This window comes from Blennius ocellaris (assembly GCF_963422515.1).
Source record: "Blennius ocellaris genome assembly, contig: SCAFFOLD_63, whole genome shotgun sequence".
Lineage (NCBI taxonomy): Eukaryota > Metazoa > Chordata > Actinopteri > Blenniiformes > Blenniidae > Blennius > Blennius ocellaris.
Window position 1 is genome coordinate 133,024 of NW_027662083.1, and position 19,498 is coordinate 152,521.

Consider the following 19,498-nt stretch of genomic DNA (forward strand, 5'->3'; position numbering starts at 1 on the left):
GAAGAAGTAGAGAGGAGGAAGTAGAGAGGAGGAAGTAGAGAGGAGGAAGTAGAGAGGAGGAAGTAGAGAGGAGGAAGTAGAGAGGGAGTCTGTTGTTGATATTTGGTCTGAAGACTTTATATCGCGGTTTGTTTGTGGCCACGAGCTAACTCGCCTAGCCACCGTGGGCTAAAGCCGTGGGACTTCCGGTTTCAGTCCGGACCAATCAGTGAGCCCGTGTTTCTTCTTCACGTGAACGATACCTGAACCAGATGGGGGGGGGGGGGGGGATTCTCGGCTCCGCCCCCTTCAAACATAAATGTGATTATTAGCATAAACCTGAGCTACGAAGGAGTCCCGCAACAAAGGGGGTCAAACAAAGAAACATTTATTTGTCGTATAATTCTGTGCAACAATACAAAGTACAAATAATCATCCTGTAAATGTGACGCTCCGTTAAAAGATTTGAATAAATCAACAAAATACATTCGGGGTGTTTGAAGGCGGCGCTGCAGGAGCCACAGTCAGCGTCAAGGTTCATAATAAATACTTCACTCTTTGTAAAGACCGTTTGGTTTTCAAGCACGTTCTCGCAGAAATTAACACGTGTCACACACACACACACACACACACACACACACACACACACACACACACACACACACACACACACACACACACACACACACACACACACACACACACACACACACACACACACACACACACACACACACACACACACACACACACACACAGAGGCACTTGTACCTTCTTCGTATTGTTCGATCACAAACATTCACACAACAATCTGTACAATCGTTTCCTAAAGTCCCGGAGGTTTTCCTCCGAGCGCCACGCCGCGCCGCGCGTCCCGACGCCGGCCGCCGGGGAAAGTGCAGGAGAGTGCGGCGTGTGGCCTTGCCCCTGGGCAGGTGTGTTTGCAGGGGGGGGGGGTAGGGGTGGGGGGGTTCGAACCCTGCGTCCCCCGCGGATCAGGTGTCCTTGTCGCCGTGCGCCGCGTGGCCCCTGCGGTGCGACGACTGCACCTCCTCGTAGGGCGGCGGCGGCGGGTTGTCGGGGCTGTTCCCGCCGTCTGATGGAGGCTGGTGGCGGCAGGACGCCGCCTCCTGGGCCAGCAGGAGCTGCGTGGGGCCCGGGGAGGAGCAAGGGGGGAGGCGCTGCCCCCAGCTGCCGTACACCGCCTCCTCGTAGGACGGCAGCGACACCGGGAGGCCGTCCACCATCAGGTCCAGCTGGTCCGAGGAGCGGCGGCTGCTGCGGGGGAGGGGGAGGGGGATTAAAATCAATGCCGAACATTAAAATAATCTAATGGATCCAACATCGTTAATGAAGAAACGCAGTGACTTGCGGTGGCGGCGGAGTCTCACCTGTGTGACTGGCAGGGGTAGAGGCGGGACTTGACGACCAGGCACGCTGTGGTGGTGAGCAGGAAGATGGACACGCCCACCGCCGTGGTGGCCATGCTCGGCATGGAGTCGTACACCCGGTCCTCGTTCTTCATACTGGGGCCTGTCGAGGAGCAGGGGAAAAAAAAAAAGAGATCAAAGACTAAAACAAAATCAAAATCAATAGAAAATAAACTACACAAAGGAAAAAAAAAGATCAAAGAGTTAAACAAAATCAAAATCAATAGAAATAAAGTACACAAAGGAAAAAAAAAGATCAGAGTTAAACAAAATCTAAATAAATAGAAATAAACTACACAAAGAAAAAAAAGATCAAAGAGTTAAACAAAATAAAAATAAATAGAAAATAAAGTACACAAAGGAAAATAAAGAAAAACATTTCAAAAATTTGAAATAATAATGAATCGAAAAATAAAGTAAAGAAAAAATAAGTTAAACAAATTTAAAATAAAAGTGAGTTAAAATAAAATAAAATAGACAAAGGAAAAAAAAACATTTAAAACTAGAAATAAAAATGAATCGAAAAATAAAATAAAGAAAAATAAGTTAAACAAATTTAAAATAAAAATTAATTAAAATAAAATAGTAAAGGAAAAAAAAAAATAATTCCATACTTGAAAAGAAAAATAAAATTTCACCAAAATATAGGAAACAAAGAAAACAATTTGAAAAATTTAAATAAAAAATTTATTAAAAATAAAATAAAACAGACAGGAAAAATGAGAAAAAGGAACTTTAAAAACTAAAAACATGAAAAAGAAAAAACTAAAAGAAAATGGCTTTGTTCTTTCTCTCCTCCCCACATGGGTTTAAACTTTCCTCCGTTTCCTGTGGATGATTAAGACGTAGAACACGACGAGGTCGTCAGCGAATCAGAATCCGTCTTTTCCAATATGCGTATTATTTGTCATTTTGACGTCGCAATAACGAGAATTTAGCAAATAGGTGCTGAAGTGAGCTAATCCCAGTTAATCCCAGCAAAGCAGAGGATTGTGGGTCAACACTTGCTGTTGTTTGTGGCGTGACGGCGCGTCTGCAGCTCGTTTCAGGAAACCTTTCATGGTCACTGCGGCGCCGGCGCCACTTCCTCTTTCTCGGCGGAGAGACTTCCTGCGCTGAGCGATTGCGTGAACGGCGACAGAGGAAGCGGGAGGAGGTGTGAGGAAGGTGAAGCTGCTAAAGTAGGTCGAGCTCTGAGCAGGCGGAGCTCCTCCTTCACTCCACCACCAAAACAAACGACGCAGGTTCAAAGGGAATCTTCAAAGGAATGGAGGGAGTTTCAAAATAAAAGTATACTGCTGGGCCAAAACAAAAGTCGCCACCTGGATTTAACCAAGCAAATAGAGACGAGCCTCCTATTGGATGATTGATGACTGCATGGGCCATTAGCTGTCACTTTCCTGGATTATTATGGTTTCCTGGATTATTAAAGTTTCCTGGATTATTATAGTGTCCTGGATTATTATGGTTTCCTGGATTATTAAAGTTTCCTGGATTATTATGGTTTCCTGGATTATTATGGTTTCCTGGATTATTAATGTGTGCTGGATTATTATGGTTTCCTGGACTATTGATGTTTCAAATCTGGATTATTAATGTTTCTTGGATTATTAAAGTTTCCTGGATTATTATTGTTTCCTGGATTATTAATGTTTCCGAGATTATTATTGTTTCCTGGATTATTGAAGTTTCCTGGATTATGAATGTTTCCTGGATTATTAAAGTTTGCTGTATTATTATTGTTTCCTGGATTATTAATGTTTCCGAGATTATTATTGTTTCCTGGATTATTGAAGTTTCCTGGATTATTAAAGTTTGCTGGATTATTATTATTTCCTGGATTATTAATGTTTCCGAGATTATTATTGTTTCCTGGACTATGAATGTGTCCTGGATTATTATTGTTTCTTGGATTACTAATATTTCCTGGATTATTAAAGTTTCCTGGATTATTATTGTTTCTTGGATTATGATTGTTTCTTGGATTATTAATGTTTCCTGGATTATTAAAGTTTCCTGGATTATAAAATTTTTATGGATTATTAATGTTTCCTGGATTATTAATGTTTCCTGGATTATTACTCACATCTGTCGAATAGGAACCAACCCGGTCTGTTTCACGTTTGTCCCAGATTAACTGCAGTGTCGATAATCCAGGTCCAGAACCTTCTGTGAATTGAGCTTTGATCCCGGGATTATCCTCCTTGGTCTCCCTCAGAGTTTTCGCTTTCTACTTCCTGCCGCGCATTTTAACAACCTTAACTTTAAATTCCGCCGCGTCTCTTCCTGCTTGCGACGCCGTGTAGTTTGACGCCCGTCCGGCAGCGACGGTGGTTTTTCCTCGGTGCCGTAGCAGCATTCTGCGGTCACACAGTGACACCTGGTGGCGGCGTGTCGCCGTAGCGGCTCACCTTTGACGGAGATGCAGGTGGGGATGGGCGGCTGCCACCGCCCGTGGCGGCAGCTGGACACCGGCACCCGGTTGCTGATGTGGTACCCCGGCTCGCAGAAGAACCGGATGGAGCTCTTGTGGTGGAACCCGCGGCACGGCGACGGGTCGCAGCGGAAGCCGCCATGTTCAGGAACCAGAGGGTGGGTGCAGTTCAACAGTCTGCCTGCAGGGGCGCACACACACACACACACACAGGTGTGGTGACGACATGGTGATGGCGTAGCGATGGCGTGGTGACGGTGTGATGAAGATGTGGTGACGGTGTGGTGACAGTGTGGTGACGGTGTGGTGACGGTGTGGTGACGGTGTGGTGACAGTGTGGTGAAGGTGTGGTGATGGTGTGGTGATGGTGTGGTGATGGTGTGGTGACGGTGTGGTGACGGTGTGATGATGGCGTAGTGACGGTGTGGTGACGGTGTGGTGACGGTGTGGTGATGGTGTGGTGACGGTGTGGTGACGGTGTGGTGACGGTGTGATGATGGCGTAGTGACAGCGTGGTGACGGTGTGGTGAAGGCGTGGTGAAGGTGTGGTGACGGTGTGGTGACGGTGTGGTGATGGCGTAGTGACGGTGTGGTGACGGTGTGGTGACGGTGTGGTGAAGGCGTGGTGAAGGCGTGGTGACGGTGTGGTGAAGGTGTGGTGACGGTGTGGTGATGGCGTGGTGAGGGCGTAGTGATGGTGTGGTGAAGGTGTGGTGAAGGTGTGGTGATGGTGTGGTGAAGGTGTGGTGATGGCGTCGTGAAGGTGTGGTGATGGCGTCGTGAAGGTGTGGTGAAGGTGTAATGAAGGTGTAGTGAAGGTGTGATGAAGGTGTGGTGATGGTGTAATGAAGGTGTGGTGACGGTGCGGTGAAGGCGAGGTGACGTCGTGGTGACGGTGTGGTGAGGGTGTGGTGATGGCGTAGTGACGGTGTGGTGAGGGTGTGATGACGTCATGGTGACGGCGTGGTGACGGTGTAGTGACGGTGTGGTGACGGCAGCGGTCAGACGGTGTGGTGACGGTGTGGTGAGCGTGTGATGACGTCATGGTGACGGCGTGGTGACGTCATGGTGACGGCGTGGTGACGGCGTGGTGACGGTGTGGTGACGTCGTGGTGACGTCATGGTGACGGCGTGGTGACGGCGTGGTGACGACGTGGTGACGACGTGGTGACGACGTGGTGACGACGTGGTGACGGTGTGGTGACGTCATGGTGACAGCGTGGTGACGGTGTGGTGACGGTGTGGTGACGATGTGGTGACGACGTGGTGACGGTGTGGTGACGTCATGGTGACGGCAGCGGTCAGACGGTGTGGTGACGGTGTGGTGAGGGTGTGGTGAGGGTGTGATGACGGTGTAGTGACGGTGTGGTGACGGTGTGGTGAGGGTGTAATGAAGGTGTAGTGAAGGTGTGATGAAGGTGTGGTGATGGTGTAATGAAGGTGTGGTGACGGTGCGGTGAAGGCGAGGTGACGTCGTGGTGACGGTGTGGTGAGGGTGTGGTGATGGCGTAGTGACGGTGTGGTGAGGGTGTGATGACGTCATGGTGACGGCGTGGTGAGGGTGTGGTGACGTCATGGTGACGGCGTGGTGACGGTGTAGTGACGGTGTGGTGACGTCGTGGTGACGGTGTGGTGAAGGTATGGTGACGTCGTGGTGACGGTGTGGTGAAGGTATGGTGACGTCATGGTGAGGGTGTGGTGACGTCATGGTGACGACGTGGTGACGGTGTGGTGACGGCGAAGGTGTGGTGAGGGTGTGGTGAGGGTGTGGTGAGGGTGTGGTGATGGCGTAGTGACGGTGTGGTGAAGGTGTAGTGACGTCGTGGTGACGGTGTGGTGAGGGTGTGGTGAGGGTGTGGTGACGTCATGGTGACGGCGTGGTGATGGTGTGGTGAGGGTGTGGTGACGTCGTGGTGACGACAGCGGTCAGACGGTGTGGTGAGGGTGTGATGACGTCATGGTGACGGCGTGGTGACGTCATGGTGACGGCGTGGTGACGGTGTGGTCACGTCATGGTGACGGCGTGGTGACGGTGTAGTGACGGTGTGGTGACGTCGTGGTGACGGTGTAGTGACGGCGTGGTGACGGTGTGGTTAAGGTGTGGTGACGTCATGGTGAGGGTGTGGTGACGTCATGGTGACGACGTGGTGACGGTATGGTGACGGTGTGGTGACGGCGTGGTGTGGTGTGGTGACGGTGTGGTGACGGCGTGGTGACGGTGTGGTGACGTCATGGTGAGGGTGTGGTGATGGCGTAGTGACGGTGTGGTGAAGGTGTGGTGACGGCGTGGTGACGGTGTGGTGACGGCGTGGTGACGGTGTGGTGACGACGTGGTGATGGTGTGGTGACGTCATGGTGACGGCAGCGGTCAGACGGTGTGGTGACGGTGTGGTGAGGGTGTGGTGACGGCATGGTGACGTCATGGTGACGGCGTGGTGAGGGTGTGGTGACGGTGTGGTGACGGTGTGGTGACGTCGTGGTGACGTCGTGGTGACGTCGTGGTGACGACGTGGTGACGACGTGGTGACGGTGTGGTGACGGTGTGGTGACGTCATGGTGACAGCGTGGTGACGGTGTGGTGACGATGTGGTGACGACGTGGTGACGACGTGGTGACGGTGTGGTGACGGTGTGGTGACGTCATGGTGACGGCAGCGGTCAGACGGTGTGGTGACGGTGTGGTGAGGGTGTGGTGAGGGTGTGATGACGTCATGGTGACGGTGTAGTGACGGTGTGGTGACGGTGTGGTGAGGGTGTGGTGACGTCGTGGTGACGGTGTAGTGACGGTGTGGTGACGGTGTGGTGAGGGTGTGGTGACGTCGTGGTGACGGTGTGGTGATGGTGTGGTGACGGTGTGGTGAAGGTGTGGTGACGTCATGGTGAGGGTGTGGTGACGTCATGGTGACGACGTGGTGACGGTGTGGTGTGGTGACGGTGTGGTGAAGGTGTGGTGACGTTGTGGTGACGTCATGGTGACGGCGTGGTGAGGGTGTGGTGACGACGTGGTGAGGGTGTGGTGACGACGTGGTGACGGTGTGGTGAGGGTGTGGTGACGTCATGGTGACGGCAGCGGTCAGACGGTGTGGTGAGGGTGTGGTGATGGTGTGGTGACGGTGTGGTGAGGGTGTGATGACGTCGTGGTGACGGTGTAGTGACGGTGTGGTGACGGCGTGGTGACGTCGTGGTGACGGTGTGGTGAGGGTGTGGTGATGGCGTAGTGACGGTGTGGTGAGGGTGTGATGACGTCATGGTGACGGCGTGGTGAGGGTGTGGTGACGTCATGGTGACGGCGTGGTGACGGTGTAGTGACGGTGTGGTGACGTCGTGGTGACGGTGTGGTGAAGGCGAGGTGACGTCGTGGTGACGGTGTGGTGAGGGTGTGGTGATGGCGTAGTGACGGCGTGGTGAGGGTGTGGTGACGTCATGGTGACGGCGTGGTGACGGTGTGGTGACGTCATGGTGACGGCGTGGTGACGGTGTAGTGACGGTGTGGTGACGTCGTGGTGACGGTGTGGTGAAGGTATGGTGACGTCGTGGTGACGGTGTGGTGAAGGTATGGTGACGTCATGGTGAGGGTGTGGTGACGTCATGGTGACGGTGTGGTGACGGCGAAGGTGTGGTGAGGGTGTGGTGACGGTGTGGTGAGGGTGTGGTGATGGCGTAGTGACGGTGTGGTGAAGGTGTAGTGACGTCGTGGTGACGGTGTGGTGAGGGTGTGGTGAGGGTGTGGTGACGTCATGGTGACGGCGTGGTGATGGTGTGGTGAGGGTGTGGTGACGTCATGGTGACGACAGCGGTCAGACGGTGTGGTGAGGGTGTGGTGAGGGTGTGATGACGTCATGGTGACGGCGTGGTGACGTCATGGTGACGGCGTGGTGACGGTGTGGTCACGTCATGGTGACGGCGTGGTGACGGTGTAGTGACGGTGTGGTGACGTCGTGGTGACGGTGTAGTGACGGCGTGGTGACGGTGTGGTTAAGGTGTGGTGACGTCATGGTGAGGGTGTGGTGACGTCATGGTGACGACGTGGTGACGGTATGGTGACGGTGTGGTGACGGCGTGGTGTGGTGTGGTGACGGTGTGGTGACGGCGTGGTGACGGTGTGGTGACGTCATGGTGAGGGTGTGGTGATGGCGTAGTGACGGTGTGGTGAAGGTGTGGTGACGGCGTGGTGACGGTGTGGTGACGGCGTGGTGACGGTGTGGTGACGACGTGGTGATGGTGTGGTGACGTCATGGTGACGGCAGCGGTCAGACGGTGTGGTGACGGTGTGGTGAGGGTGTGGTGACGTCATGGTGACGGCGTGGTGACGGTGTGGTGACGGTGTGGTGACGTCGTGGTGACGTCATGGTGACGGCGTGGTGACGACGTGGTGACGACGTGGTGACGGTGTGGTGACGGTGTGGTGACGTCATGGTGACGGCGTGGTGACGGTGTGGTGACGATGTGGTGACGACGTGGTGACGGTGTGGTGACGGTGTGGTGACGTCATGGTGACGGCAGCGGTCAGACGGTGTGGTGACGGTGTGGTGAGGGTGTGGTGAGGGTGTGGTGAGGGTGTGATGACGTCATGGTGACGGTGTAGTGACGGTGTGGTGACGGTGTGGTGAGGGTGTGGTGACGTCGTGGTGACGGTGTAGTGACGGTGTGGTGACGGTGTGGTGAGGGTGTGGTGACGTCGTGGTGACGGTGTGGTGATGGTGTGGTGACGGTGTGGTGAAGGTGTGGTGACGTCATGGTGAGGGTGTGGTGACGTCATGGTGACGACGTGGTGACGGTGTGGTGTGGTGACGGTGTGGTGAAGGTGTGGTGACGTTGTGGTGACGTCATGGTGACGGCGTGGTGAGGGTGTGGTGACGACGTGGTGACGGTGTGGTGAGGGTGTGGTGACGTCATGGTGACGGCAGCGGTCAGACGGTGTGGTGAGGGTGTGGTGATGGTGTGGTGACGGTGTGGTGAGGGTGTGATGACGTCGTGGTGACGGTGTAGTGACGGTGTGGTGACGGCGTGGTAAAGGTGTGGTGACGTCATGGTGAGGGTGTGGTGACGTCATGGTGACGGCGTGGTGTGGTGTGGTGAAGGTGTGGTGAGGGTGTGGTGACGGTGTGGTGAGGGTGTGGTGATGGCGTAGTGACGGTGTGGTGACGTCGTGGTGACGGTGTGGTGACGGCGTGGTGACGACGTGGTGACGGTGTGGTGACGACGTGGTGACGGCGTGGTGACGGTGTGGTGACAACGTGGTGACGGTGTGGTGAGGGTGTGGTGACGTCATGGTGACGGCAGCGGTCAGACGGTGTGGTGACGGTGTGGTGACGTCATGGTGACAGCGTGGTGACGGTGTGGTGAGGGTGTGGTGACGGTGTGGTGAGGGTGTGGTGACGGTGTGGTGACGTCATGGTGAGGGTGTGGTGACGTCGTGGTGACGGCGTGGTGACGGTGTAGTGAGGGTGTGGTGACGTCGTGGTGACGGTGTGGTGAAGGTGTGGTGACGTCATGGTGAGGGTGTGGTGACGTCATGGTGACGACGTGGTGACGGTGTGGTGTGGTGAAGGTGTGGTGAGGGTGTGGTGACGGCGTAGTGACGGTGTGGTGAAGGTGTGGTGACGTTGTGGTGACGGTGTGGTGACGTCATGGTGACGACGTGGTGACGGTGTGGTGACGGTGTGGTGACGTCGTGGTGACGGTGTGGTGACGGTGTGGTGACGTCGTGGTGATGACGTGGTGACGGTGTGGTGACGGCGTGGTGACGGCGTGGTGACGACGTGGTGACGGTGTGGTGACGGCGTGGTGACGTCGTGGTGACGACGTGGTGACGGTGTGGTGACGGCGTGGTGACGGTGTGGTGACGGTATGGTGACGGTGTGGTGACGGCGTGGTGTGGTGTGGTGACGGTGTGGTGACGGCGTGGTGACGGTGTGGTGACGTCATGGTGAGGGTGTGGTGATGGCGTAGTGACGGTGTGGTGAAGGTGTGGTGACGGCGTGGTGACGGTGTGGTGACGGCGTGGTGACGGTGTGGTGACGACGTGGTGATGGTGTGGTGACGTCATGGTGACGGCAGCGGTCAGACGGTGTGGTGACGGTGTGGTGAGGGTGTGGTGACGTCATGGTGACGGCGTGGTGACGGTGTGGTGACGGTGTGGTGACGTCGTGGTGACGTCATGGTGACGGCGTGGTGACGACGTGGTGACGACGTGGTGACGGTGTGGTGACGGTGTGGTGACGTCATGGTGACGGCGTGGTGACGGTGTGGTGACGATGTGGTGACGACGTGGTGACGGTGTGGTGACGTCATGGTGACGGCAGCGGTCAGACGGTGTGGTGACGGTGTGGTGAGGGTGTGGTGAGGGTGTGGTGAGGGTGTGATGACGTCATGGTGACGGTGTAGTGACGGTGTGGTGACGGTGTGGTGAGGGTGTGGTGACGTCGTGGTGACGGTGTAGTGACGGTGTGGTGACGGTGTGGTGAGGGTGTGGTGACGTCGTGGTGACGGTGTGGTGATGGTGTGGTGACGGTGTGGTGAAGGTGTGGTGACGTCATGGTGACGGTGTAGTGACGGTGTGGTGACGGTGTGGTGAGGGTGTGGTGACGTCGTGGTGACGGTGTAGTGACGGTGTGGTGACGGTGTGGTGAGGGTGTGGTGACGTCGTGGTGACGGTGTGGTGATGGTGTGGTGACGGTGTGGTGAAGGTGTGGTGACGTCATGGTGAGGGTGTGGTGACGTCATGGTGACGACGTGGTGACGGTGTGGTGTGGTGACGGTGTGGTGAAGGTGTGGTGACGTCATGGTGACGGCGTGGTGAGGGTGTGGTGACGACGTGGTGACGGTGTGGTGAGGGTGTGGTGACGTCATGGTGACGGCAGCGGTCAGACGGTGTGGTGAGGGTGTGGTGATGGTGTGGTGACGGTGTGGTGAGGGTGTGATGACGTCGTGGTGACGGTGTAGTGACGGTGTGGTGACGGCGTGGTGACGGTGTGGTAAAGGTGTGGTGACGTCATGGTGAGGGTGTGGTGACGTCATGGTGACGGCGTGGTGTGGTGTGGTGAAGGTGTGGTGAGGGTGTGGTGACGGTGTGGTGAGGGTGTGGTGATGGCGTAGTGACGGTGTGGTGACGTCGTGGTGACGGTGTGGTGACGACGTGGTGACGGTGTGGTGACGACGTGGTGACGGCGTGGTGACGGTGTGGTGACAACGTGGTGACGGTGTGGTGAGGGTGTGGTGACGTCATGGTGACGGCAGCGGTCAGACGGTGTGGTGACGGTGTGGTGACGTCATGGTGACAGCGTGGTGACGGTGTGGTGAGGGTGTGGTGACGGTGTGGTGAGGGTGTGGTGACGGTGTGGTGACGTCATGGTGAGGGTGTGGTGACGTCGTGGTGACGGCGTGGTGAGGGTGTGGTGACGTCGTGGTGACGGTGTGGTGAAGGTGTGGTGACGTCATGGTGAGGGTGTGGTGACGTCATGGTGACGACGTGGTGACGGTGTGGTGTGGTGAAGGTGTGGTGAGGGTGTGGTGACGGCGTAGTGACGGTGTGGTGAAGGTGTGGTGACGTTGTGGTGACGGTGTGGTGACGTCATGGTGACGACGTGGTGACGGTGTGGTGACGGTGTGGTGACGACGTGGTGACGGTGTGGTGACGGCGTGGTGACGGCGTGGTGACGACGTGGTGACGGTGTGGTGACGGCGTGGTGACGTCGTGGTGACGACGTGGTGACGGTGTGGTGACGGCGTGGTGACGGTGTGGTGACGGTATGGTGACGGTGTGGTGACGGCGTGGTGTGGTGTGGTGACGGTGTGGTGACGGCGTGGTGACGGTGTGGTGACGTCATGGTGAGGGTGTGGTGATGGCGTAGTGACGGTGTGGTGAAGGTGTGGTGACGGCGTGGTGACGGTGTGGTGACGGCGTGGTGACGGTGTGGTGACGACGTGGTGATGGTGTGGTGACGTCATGGTGACGGCAGCGGTCAGACGGTGTGGTGACGGTGTGGTGAGGGTGTGGTGACGTCATGGTGACGGCGTGGTGACGGTGTGGTGACGGTGTGGTGACGTCGTGGTGACGTCATGGTGACGGCGTGGTGACGACGTGGTGACGACGTGGTGACGGTGTGGTGACGGTGTGGTGACGTCATGGTGACGGCGTGGTGACGGTGTGGTGACGATGTGGTGACGACGTGGTGACGGTGTGGTGACGGTGTGGTGACGTCATGGTGACGGCAGCGGTCAGACGGTGTGGTGACGGTGTGGTGAGGGTGTGGTGACGTCATGGTGACGGCGTGGTGACGGTGTGGTGACGGTGTGGTGACGTCGTGGTGACGTCATGGTGACGGCGTGGTGACGACGTGGTGACGACGTGGTGACGGTGTGGTGACGGTGTGGTGACGTCATGGTGACGGCGTGGTGACGGTGTGGTGACGATGTGGTGACGACGTGGTGACGGTGTGGTGACGGTGTGGTGACGTCATGGTGACGGCAGCGGTCAGACGGTGTGGTGACGGTGTGGTGAGGGTGTGGTGAGGGTGTGGTGAGGGTGTGATGACGTCATGGTGACGGTGTAGTGACGGTGTGGTGACGGTGTGGTGAGGGTGTGGTGACGTCGTGGTGACGGTGTAGTGACGGTGTGGTGACGGTGTGGTGAGGGTGTGGTGACGTCGTGGTGACGGTGTGGTGATGGTGTGGTGACGGTGTGGTGAAGGTGTGGTGACGTCATGGTGACGGTGTAGTGACGGTGTGGTGACGGTGTGGTGAGGGTGTGGTGACGTCGTGGTGACGGTGTAGTGACGGTGTGGTGACGGTGTGGTGAGGGTGTGGTGACGTCGTGGTGACGGTGTGGTGATGGTGTGGTGACGGTGTGTGTGAAGGGTGTGGTGACGTCATGGTGAGGGTGTAGGTGACGTCATGGTGACGACGTGGTGACGGTGTGGTGTGGTGACGTTGTGGTGACGTCATGGTGACGGCGTGGTGAGGGTGTGGTGACGACGTGGTGACGGTGTGGTGAGGGTGTGGTGACGTCATGGTGACGGCAGCGGTCAGACGGTGTGGTGAGGGTGTGGTGATGGTGTGGTGACGGTGTGGTGAGGGTGTGATGACGTCGTGGTGACGGTGTAGTGACGGTGTGGTGACGGCGTGGTGACGGTGTGGTAAAGGTGTGGTGACGTCATGGTGAGGGTGTGGTGACGTCATGGTGACGGCGTGGTGTGGTGTGGTGAAGGTGTGGTGAGGGTGTGGTGACGGTGTGGTGAGGGTGTGGTGATGGCGTAGTGACGGTGTGGTGACGTCGTGGTGACGGTGTGGTGACGACGTGGTGACGGTGTGGTGACGACGTGGTGACGGCGTGGTGACGGTGTGGTGACAACGTGGTGACGGTGTGGTGAGGGTGTGGTGACGTCATGGTGACGGCAGCGGTCAGACGGTGTGGTGACGTGTGGTGACGTCATGGTGACAGCGTGGTGACGGTGTGGTGAGGGTGTGGTGACGGTGTGGTGAGGGTGTGGTGACGGTGTGGTGACGTCATGGTGAGGGTGTGGTGACGTCGTGGTGACGGCGTGGTGACGGTGTAGTGAGGGTGTGGTGACGTCGTGGTGACGGTGTGGTGAAGGTGTGGTGACGTCATGGTGAGGGTGTGGTGACGTCATGGTGACGACGTGGTGACGGTGTGGTGTGGTGAAGGTGTGGTGAGGGTGTGGTGACGGCGTAGTGACGGTGTGGTGAAGGTGTGGTGACGTTGTGGTGACGGTGTGGTGACGTCATGGTGACGACGTGGTGACGGTGTGGTGACGGTGTGGTGACGTCGTGGTGACGACGTGGTGACGGTGTGGTGACGGCGTGGTGACGGCGTGGTGACGACGTGGTGACGACGTGGTGACGGCGTGGTGACGTCGTGGTGACGACGTGGTGACGGTGTGGTGACGGCGTGGTGACGGTGTGGTGACGGTATGGTGACGGTGTGGTGACGGCGTGGTGTGGTGTGGTGACGGTGTGGTGACGGCGTGGTGACGGTGTGGTGACGTCATGGTGAGGGTGTGGTGATGGCGTAGTGACGGTGTGGTGAAGGTGTGGTGACGGCGTGGTGACGGTGTGGTGACGGCGTGGTGACGGTGTGGTGACGACGTGGTGATGGTGTGGTGACGTCATGGTGACGGCAGCGGTCAGACGGTGTGGTGACGGTGTGGTGAGGGTGTGGTGACGTCATGGTGACGGCGTGGTGACGGTGTGGTGACGGTGTGGTGACGTCGTGGTGACGTCATGGTGACGGCGTGGTGACGACGTGGTGACGACGTGGTGACGGTGTGGTGACGGTGTGGTGACGTCATGGTGACGGCGTGGTGACGGTGTGGTGACGATGTGGTGACGACGTGGTGACGGTGTGGTGACGGTGTGGTGACGTCATGGTGACGGCAGCGGTCAGACGGTGTGGTGACGGTGTGGTGAGGGTGTGGTGAGGGTGTGGTGAGGGTGTGATGACGTCATGGTGACGGTGTAGTGACGGTGTGGTGACGGTGTGGTGAGGGTGTGGTGACGTCGTGGTGACGGTGTGGTGATGGTGTGGTGACGGTGTGGTGAAGGTGTGGTGACGTCATGGTGAGGGTGTGGTGACGTCATGGTGACGACGTGGTGACGGTGTGGTGTGGTGACGGTGTGGTGAAGGTGTGGTGACGTTGTGGTGACGTCATGGTGACGGCGTGGTGAGGGTGTGGTGACGACGTGGTGACGGTGTGGTGAGGGTGTGGTGACGTCATGGTGACGGCAGCGGTCAGACGGTGTGGTGAGGGTGTGGTGATGGTGTGGTGACGGTGTGGTGAGGGTGTGATGACGTCGTGGTGACGGTGTAGTGACGGTGTGGTGACGGCGTGGTAAAGGTGTGGTGACGTCATGGTGAGGGTGTGGTGACGTCATGGTGACGGCGTGGTGTGGTGTGGTGAAGGTGTGGTGAGGGTGTGGTGACGGTGTGGTGAGGGTGTGGTGATGGCGTAGTGACGGTGTGGTGACGTCGTGGTGACGGTGTGGTGACGGCGTGGTGACGACGTGGTGACGGTGTGGTGACGACGTGGTGACGGCGTGGTGACGGTGTGGTGACAACGTGGTGACGGTGTGGTGAGGGTGTGGTGACGTCATGGTGACGGCAGCGGTCAGACGGTGTGGTGACGGTGTGGTGACGTCATGGTGACAGCGTGGTGACGGTGTGGTGAGGGTGTGGTGACGGTGTGGTGAGGGTGTGGTGACGGTGTGGTGACGTCATGGTGAGGGTGTGGTGACGTCGTGGTGACGGCGTGGTGACGGTGTAGTGAGGGTGTGGTGACGTCGTGGTGACGGTGTGGTGAAGGTGTGGTGACGTCATGGTGAGGGTGTGGTGACGTCATGGTGACGACGTGGTGACGGTGTGGTGTGGTGAAGGTGTGGTGAGGGTGTGGTGACGGCGTAGTGACGGTGTGGTGAAGGTGTGGTGACGTTGTGGTGACGGTGTGGTGACGTCATGGTGACGACGTGGTGACGGTGTGGTGACGGTGTGGTGACGTCGTGGTGACGGCGTGGTGACGACGTGGTGACGGTGTGGTGACGGCGTGGTGACGGTGTGGTGACGTTGTGGTGACGGTGTGGTGACGTCATGGTGACGACGTGGTGACGGTGTGGTGACGTTGTGGTGACGGTGTGGTGACGTCATGGTGACGACGTGGTGACGGTGTGGTGACGGTGTGGTGACGGCGTGGTGACGGCGTGGTGACGACGTGGTGACGGTGTGGTGACGGCGTGGTGACGTCGTGGTGACGACGTGGTGACGGTGTGGTGACGGCGTGGTGACGGTGTGGTGACGGCGTGGTGATGGTGTGGTGACGGTGTGGTGAGGGTGTGGTGACGTCATGGTGAGGGTGTGGTGACGTCATGGTGAGGGTGTGGTGACGTCATGGTGATGGCAGCGGTCAGACGGTGTGGTGAAGGTGTGGTGATGGTGTGGTGACGGTGTGATGACGGCGTGGTGACGTCATGGTGACGGTGTGGTGAGGGTGTGGTGACGTCGTGGTGACGGCGTGGTGACGACGTGGTGACGGTGTGGTGACGGCGTGGTGACGACGTGGTGAGGGTGTGGTGACGTCGTGGTGACGGCGTGGTGACGACGTGGTGACGGTGTGGTGACGTCGTGGTGACGTCGTGGTGACGGTGACGGCATGGTGACGACGTGGTGACGGTGTGGTGGCGGCGGCGGTCAGACGGTACCTGCGGCGAGGAGCGGCGCCGCCGCCAGCAGCAGCGCACACACCAGACTGACGCGTCCACACAGCCGGGCAACCGGGACCGAGGACGACATCAAACCAGGAGTCCTGATGACATCACAGGGGGAGGGGGCGGAGTCAGAGGGGGAACACATTGCTCACTCACACACACACACACACACACACACACACACACACACACACACACACACACACACACACACACACACACACACACACACACACACACACACACACACACACGTCACCAAACTTCACCAATATCACTAATGCAACTTAACCAACATTGTTAATGATATTTCACCAACATTGCTAATGCAACTTCACCAATGTAGCTAATGCAACTTAACCAACATTGTTAATGCAACTTAACCAACATTGTTAATGATATTTCACCAACATTGCTAATGCAACTTCACCAATGTAGCTAATGCAACTTAACCAACATTGTTAATGATATTTCACCAACATTGCTAATGCAACTTCACCAATGTAGCTAATGCAACTTAACCAACATTGTTAATGATATTTCACCAACATTGCTAATGCAACTTCACCAACATTGCTAATGCAACTTCACCAACATTGCTAATGCAACTTCACCAACATTGCTAATGCAACTTAACCAACATTGTTAATGACATTTCACCAACATTGCTAATGCAACTTCAACATTGCTAATGCAACTTCACCAACATTGTTAAAGGTATAGTAGAGGATTTTCTTCTTCCGGGTGGATCATCAAAATAACTGGTCCTCCCAATTGTCAATCATTCTGGTGATATATGACGTAAGCCCGTCGTACGTGCTCGTCCCTGCACGCAGCTCACTCCACACGGTTCTCATCATGCCGGTGGCCGACCCGACGCATTATTCTGGGACATTTTTACACAGTTTCACCACCTCTGGTGCAAATCTTCTTGTAAAGTGAGCTTATGTGAGCGATGCCGACTTGTGACTTGTAAACAGAGCGTGCACGAGGAGAACTGGGCTCGTGCACGTCTCTCGCACACGTTCTAGTAGGCGTTCCGTCTCGGGAGCAGGTACAGCGTTGCGCATGCGCATTTTTTTCAAACGGTGGAGAGGGCGGTTCTTTCCTAAAATTCCTGAAAATCCTCCTGTATACCTTTAATGATATTTCACCAATATCGCTAATGCAACTTCAACATTGCTAATTTCAACTTCACCAACACTGCAAATGCAACTTAGCCAATATCGCTAATGCAACTTAACCAACATTGTTAATGACATTTCACCAACATTGCTAATGCAACTTCAACATTGCTAATGCAACTTCACCAACATTGCTAATGCAACTTAACCAACATTGCTAATGCAACTTAACCAACATTGTTAATGATATTTCACCAATATCGCTAATGCAACTTCAACATTGCTAATGCAACTTCACCAACATTGCTAATGCAACTTAGCCAATATCGCTAATGCATACTTCAACATTGCTAATGCAACTTCACCAACATTGCTAATGCAACTTAGCCAATATCGCTAATGCAACTTAGCCAATATCGCTGCAAACCGCCGCTCCAGATCCACACATGTGATCTACTGACACGTTTCTATAGACGTACGTTTGGACCTCAGCAGTTCCTGTTATTTTAGTCCCTCGGTTCCTCTTCGTTCTACGACTGGAACCTCGGAGTGAATCTATCGCCTCGCTGCTCTGACCTTCAAGCTGCTGGCGCCGCCAACACACACACACACACACACACACACACACACACACACACACACACACACACACACACACACACACACACACACACACACACACACACACACAGAGCGTGGGAGGTCTGACTCATCACGTCTGATATTAGAACTTCTGCTGTAAAATGTTTGTGAAGCTGGAAAAAGGCGACAAACAGTTTGGATCTGAAGTAAATAAATACAATCTCTCGTTCTGCAGCTGCGTTTGTTCAAAACCAAACATTACTTTTCAAAATAAAAGCGAGATCAGGGTCGCCGCCTCAGGCAGGGTTTTGTGGTGGTAAACAGCTGTGGAGGGTGGAGAGGGTGGAGAACGCCACATCCTGGGCACCTCAACGCGTTTCCATCAGCCTGTGAGCAAAGCAGAAGACGATCCCTGAACCTGGAATCGAACCGGGGACCCCCGGAGAGAGTCCCCCCACCCATCCTCCCCTCCCACCTTGAGTTTCCATGACAACGTGGACGAGTCCCAGTAACAGTTTCCATCATAATGCGGCCCGGCTCCCTCTGGTGGCGGGGTGGACACACACACACACACACACACACACACACACACACACACACACACACACACACACACACACACACCTGTCCTAATGTGGTCAGATTGCAGCAGGTTAATCATGTACAGGTACCATCAGAGGACTCCGCGCACGCATACACACACATACACACACGCAAACACACACACACACACACACATTCACCTGTCCTCATGTGGTCTCAGACTGCAGCAGGTTAATCATGTACAGGTACCATCAGAGGACAAACAGCTCTGGACTCTGCATGCGCGCGCACACATACACATGCATACACACACGCAAACGCACGCACACACACACCCACACACTATGAAGTCATTCTCGATCAGTCATTAGATAAAACAGTAACATGAAGCCAGTAAATCACATTTTAGTATTAGAATTAAAAACTCAACAACCTTGACGACAGAAGCTCAAGTGTGACGTCACAGGTGATAAAGACGGTTTCCCAATAACGTGGGAATAAAAAAAAAAAGATTAGACGTTCGAGGCCAGTCGGAGGGAGGAAGATGCTCTATAACCCGGATGTTAACTGATCATCCAGGGAGGCTGAGCCCCCCCAACCCCCCCCCCCCCTTCCTCCACCCGTCCAGGGTGGTGTACGTGCGGGGAAGCCGGTGAAAACCTCCCCGCCGCTCCGTTATTCGGTAATAATCGTCTCACCTGAGCGGAAACCGAAGCAGCCGGTGGCGATGGAGAGGGTGGGGGTGGGGGTGGGGATGGGGTGGGGGTGATGGAGGAGCAGCAGCAGCGGCGGCGGCGGCTTCCTGCGTCTCTTCCCCGGCGGCGGCGGTCGGAGGGACGGGGACACGGACCGGAGCTCCGCGGCCAGCTGACGGTCGCTGCTCCTGCTCAGCAACAAGTGGCACCTCCACCCCGCCCTCCGCTGACTCACCCATCAGCTGGGCCCGAGAGCGGCCGCGGCGCTTCCCATTGGCCGCCGCGGCCGCTCAGCACCGCCCACCCGCGCAGCTCCGTCGCGTTCTGGAAGCGCTCCCCGAGCACACACACGTTCCTGCCTTTCGCTCGTTCTGGGGACCATTGACGTCCAGCACCACATTTACCACGAAGACAAAAGTTTAAAAGGTAAAAAGCAATTTATTTGCGTCGGAGTTACACAAGATATTCTAACAAATATGCAACTGACAACTATTAA

The 19,498-nt window shown here is 56.0% G+C and overlaps 1 protein-coding gene across 1 annotated transcript; it reads right to left on the reverse strand.

Moving 5' to 3' along the window:
• Positions 1-350: 350 nt before the first annotated feature.
• LOC308144116 (sushi domain-containing protein 6) lies at positions 351-19,182 on the reverse strand. Its single transcript, XM_080521232.1, has 5 exons — positions 19,006-19,182; positions 16,053-16,156; positions 3,821-4,024; positions 1,371-1,512; positions 351-1,257 (listed from the first exon to the last, which is right to left on the reverse strand). Exons 2-5 carry the CDS (start codon positions 16,141-16,143, stop codon positions 975-977), a joined length of 720 nt encoding a protein of 239 aa, XP_080377358.1. The 5' UTR covers positions 16,144-16,156; positions 19,006-19,182; the 3' UTR covers positions 351-974.
• Between the last annotated feature and the right edge of the window lie 316 nt (positions 19,183-19,498).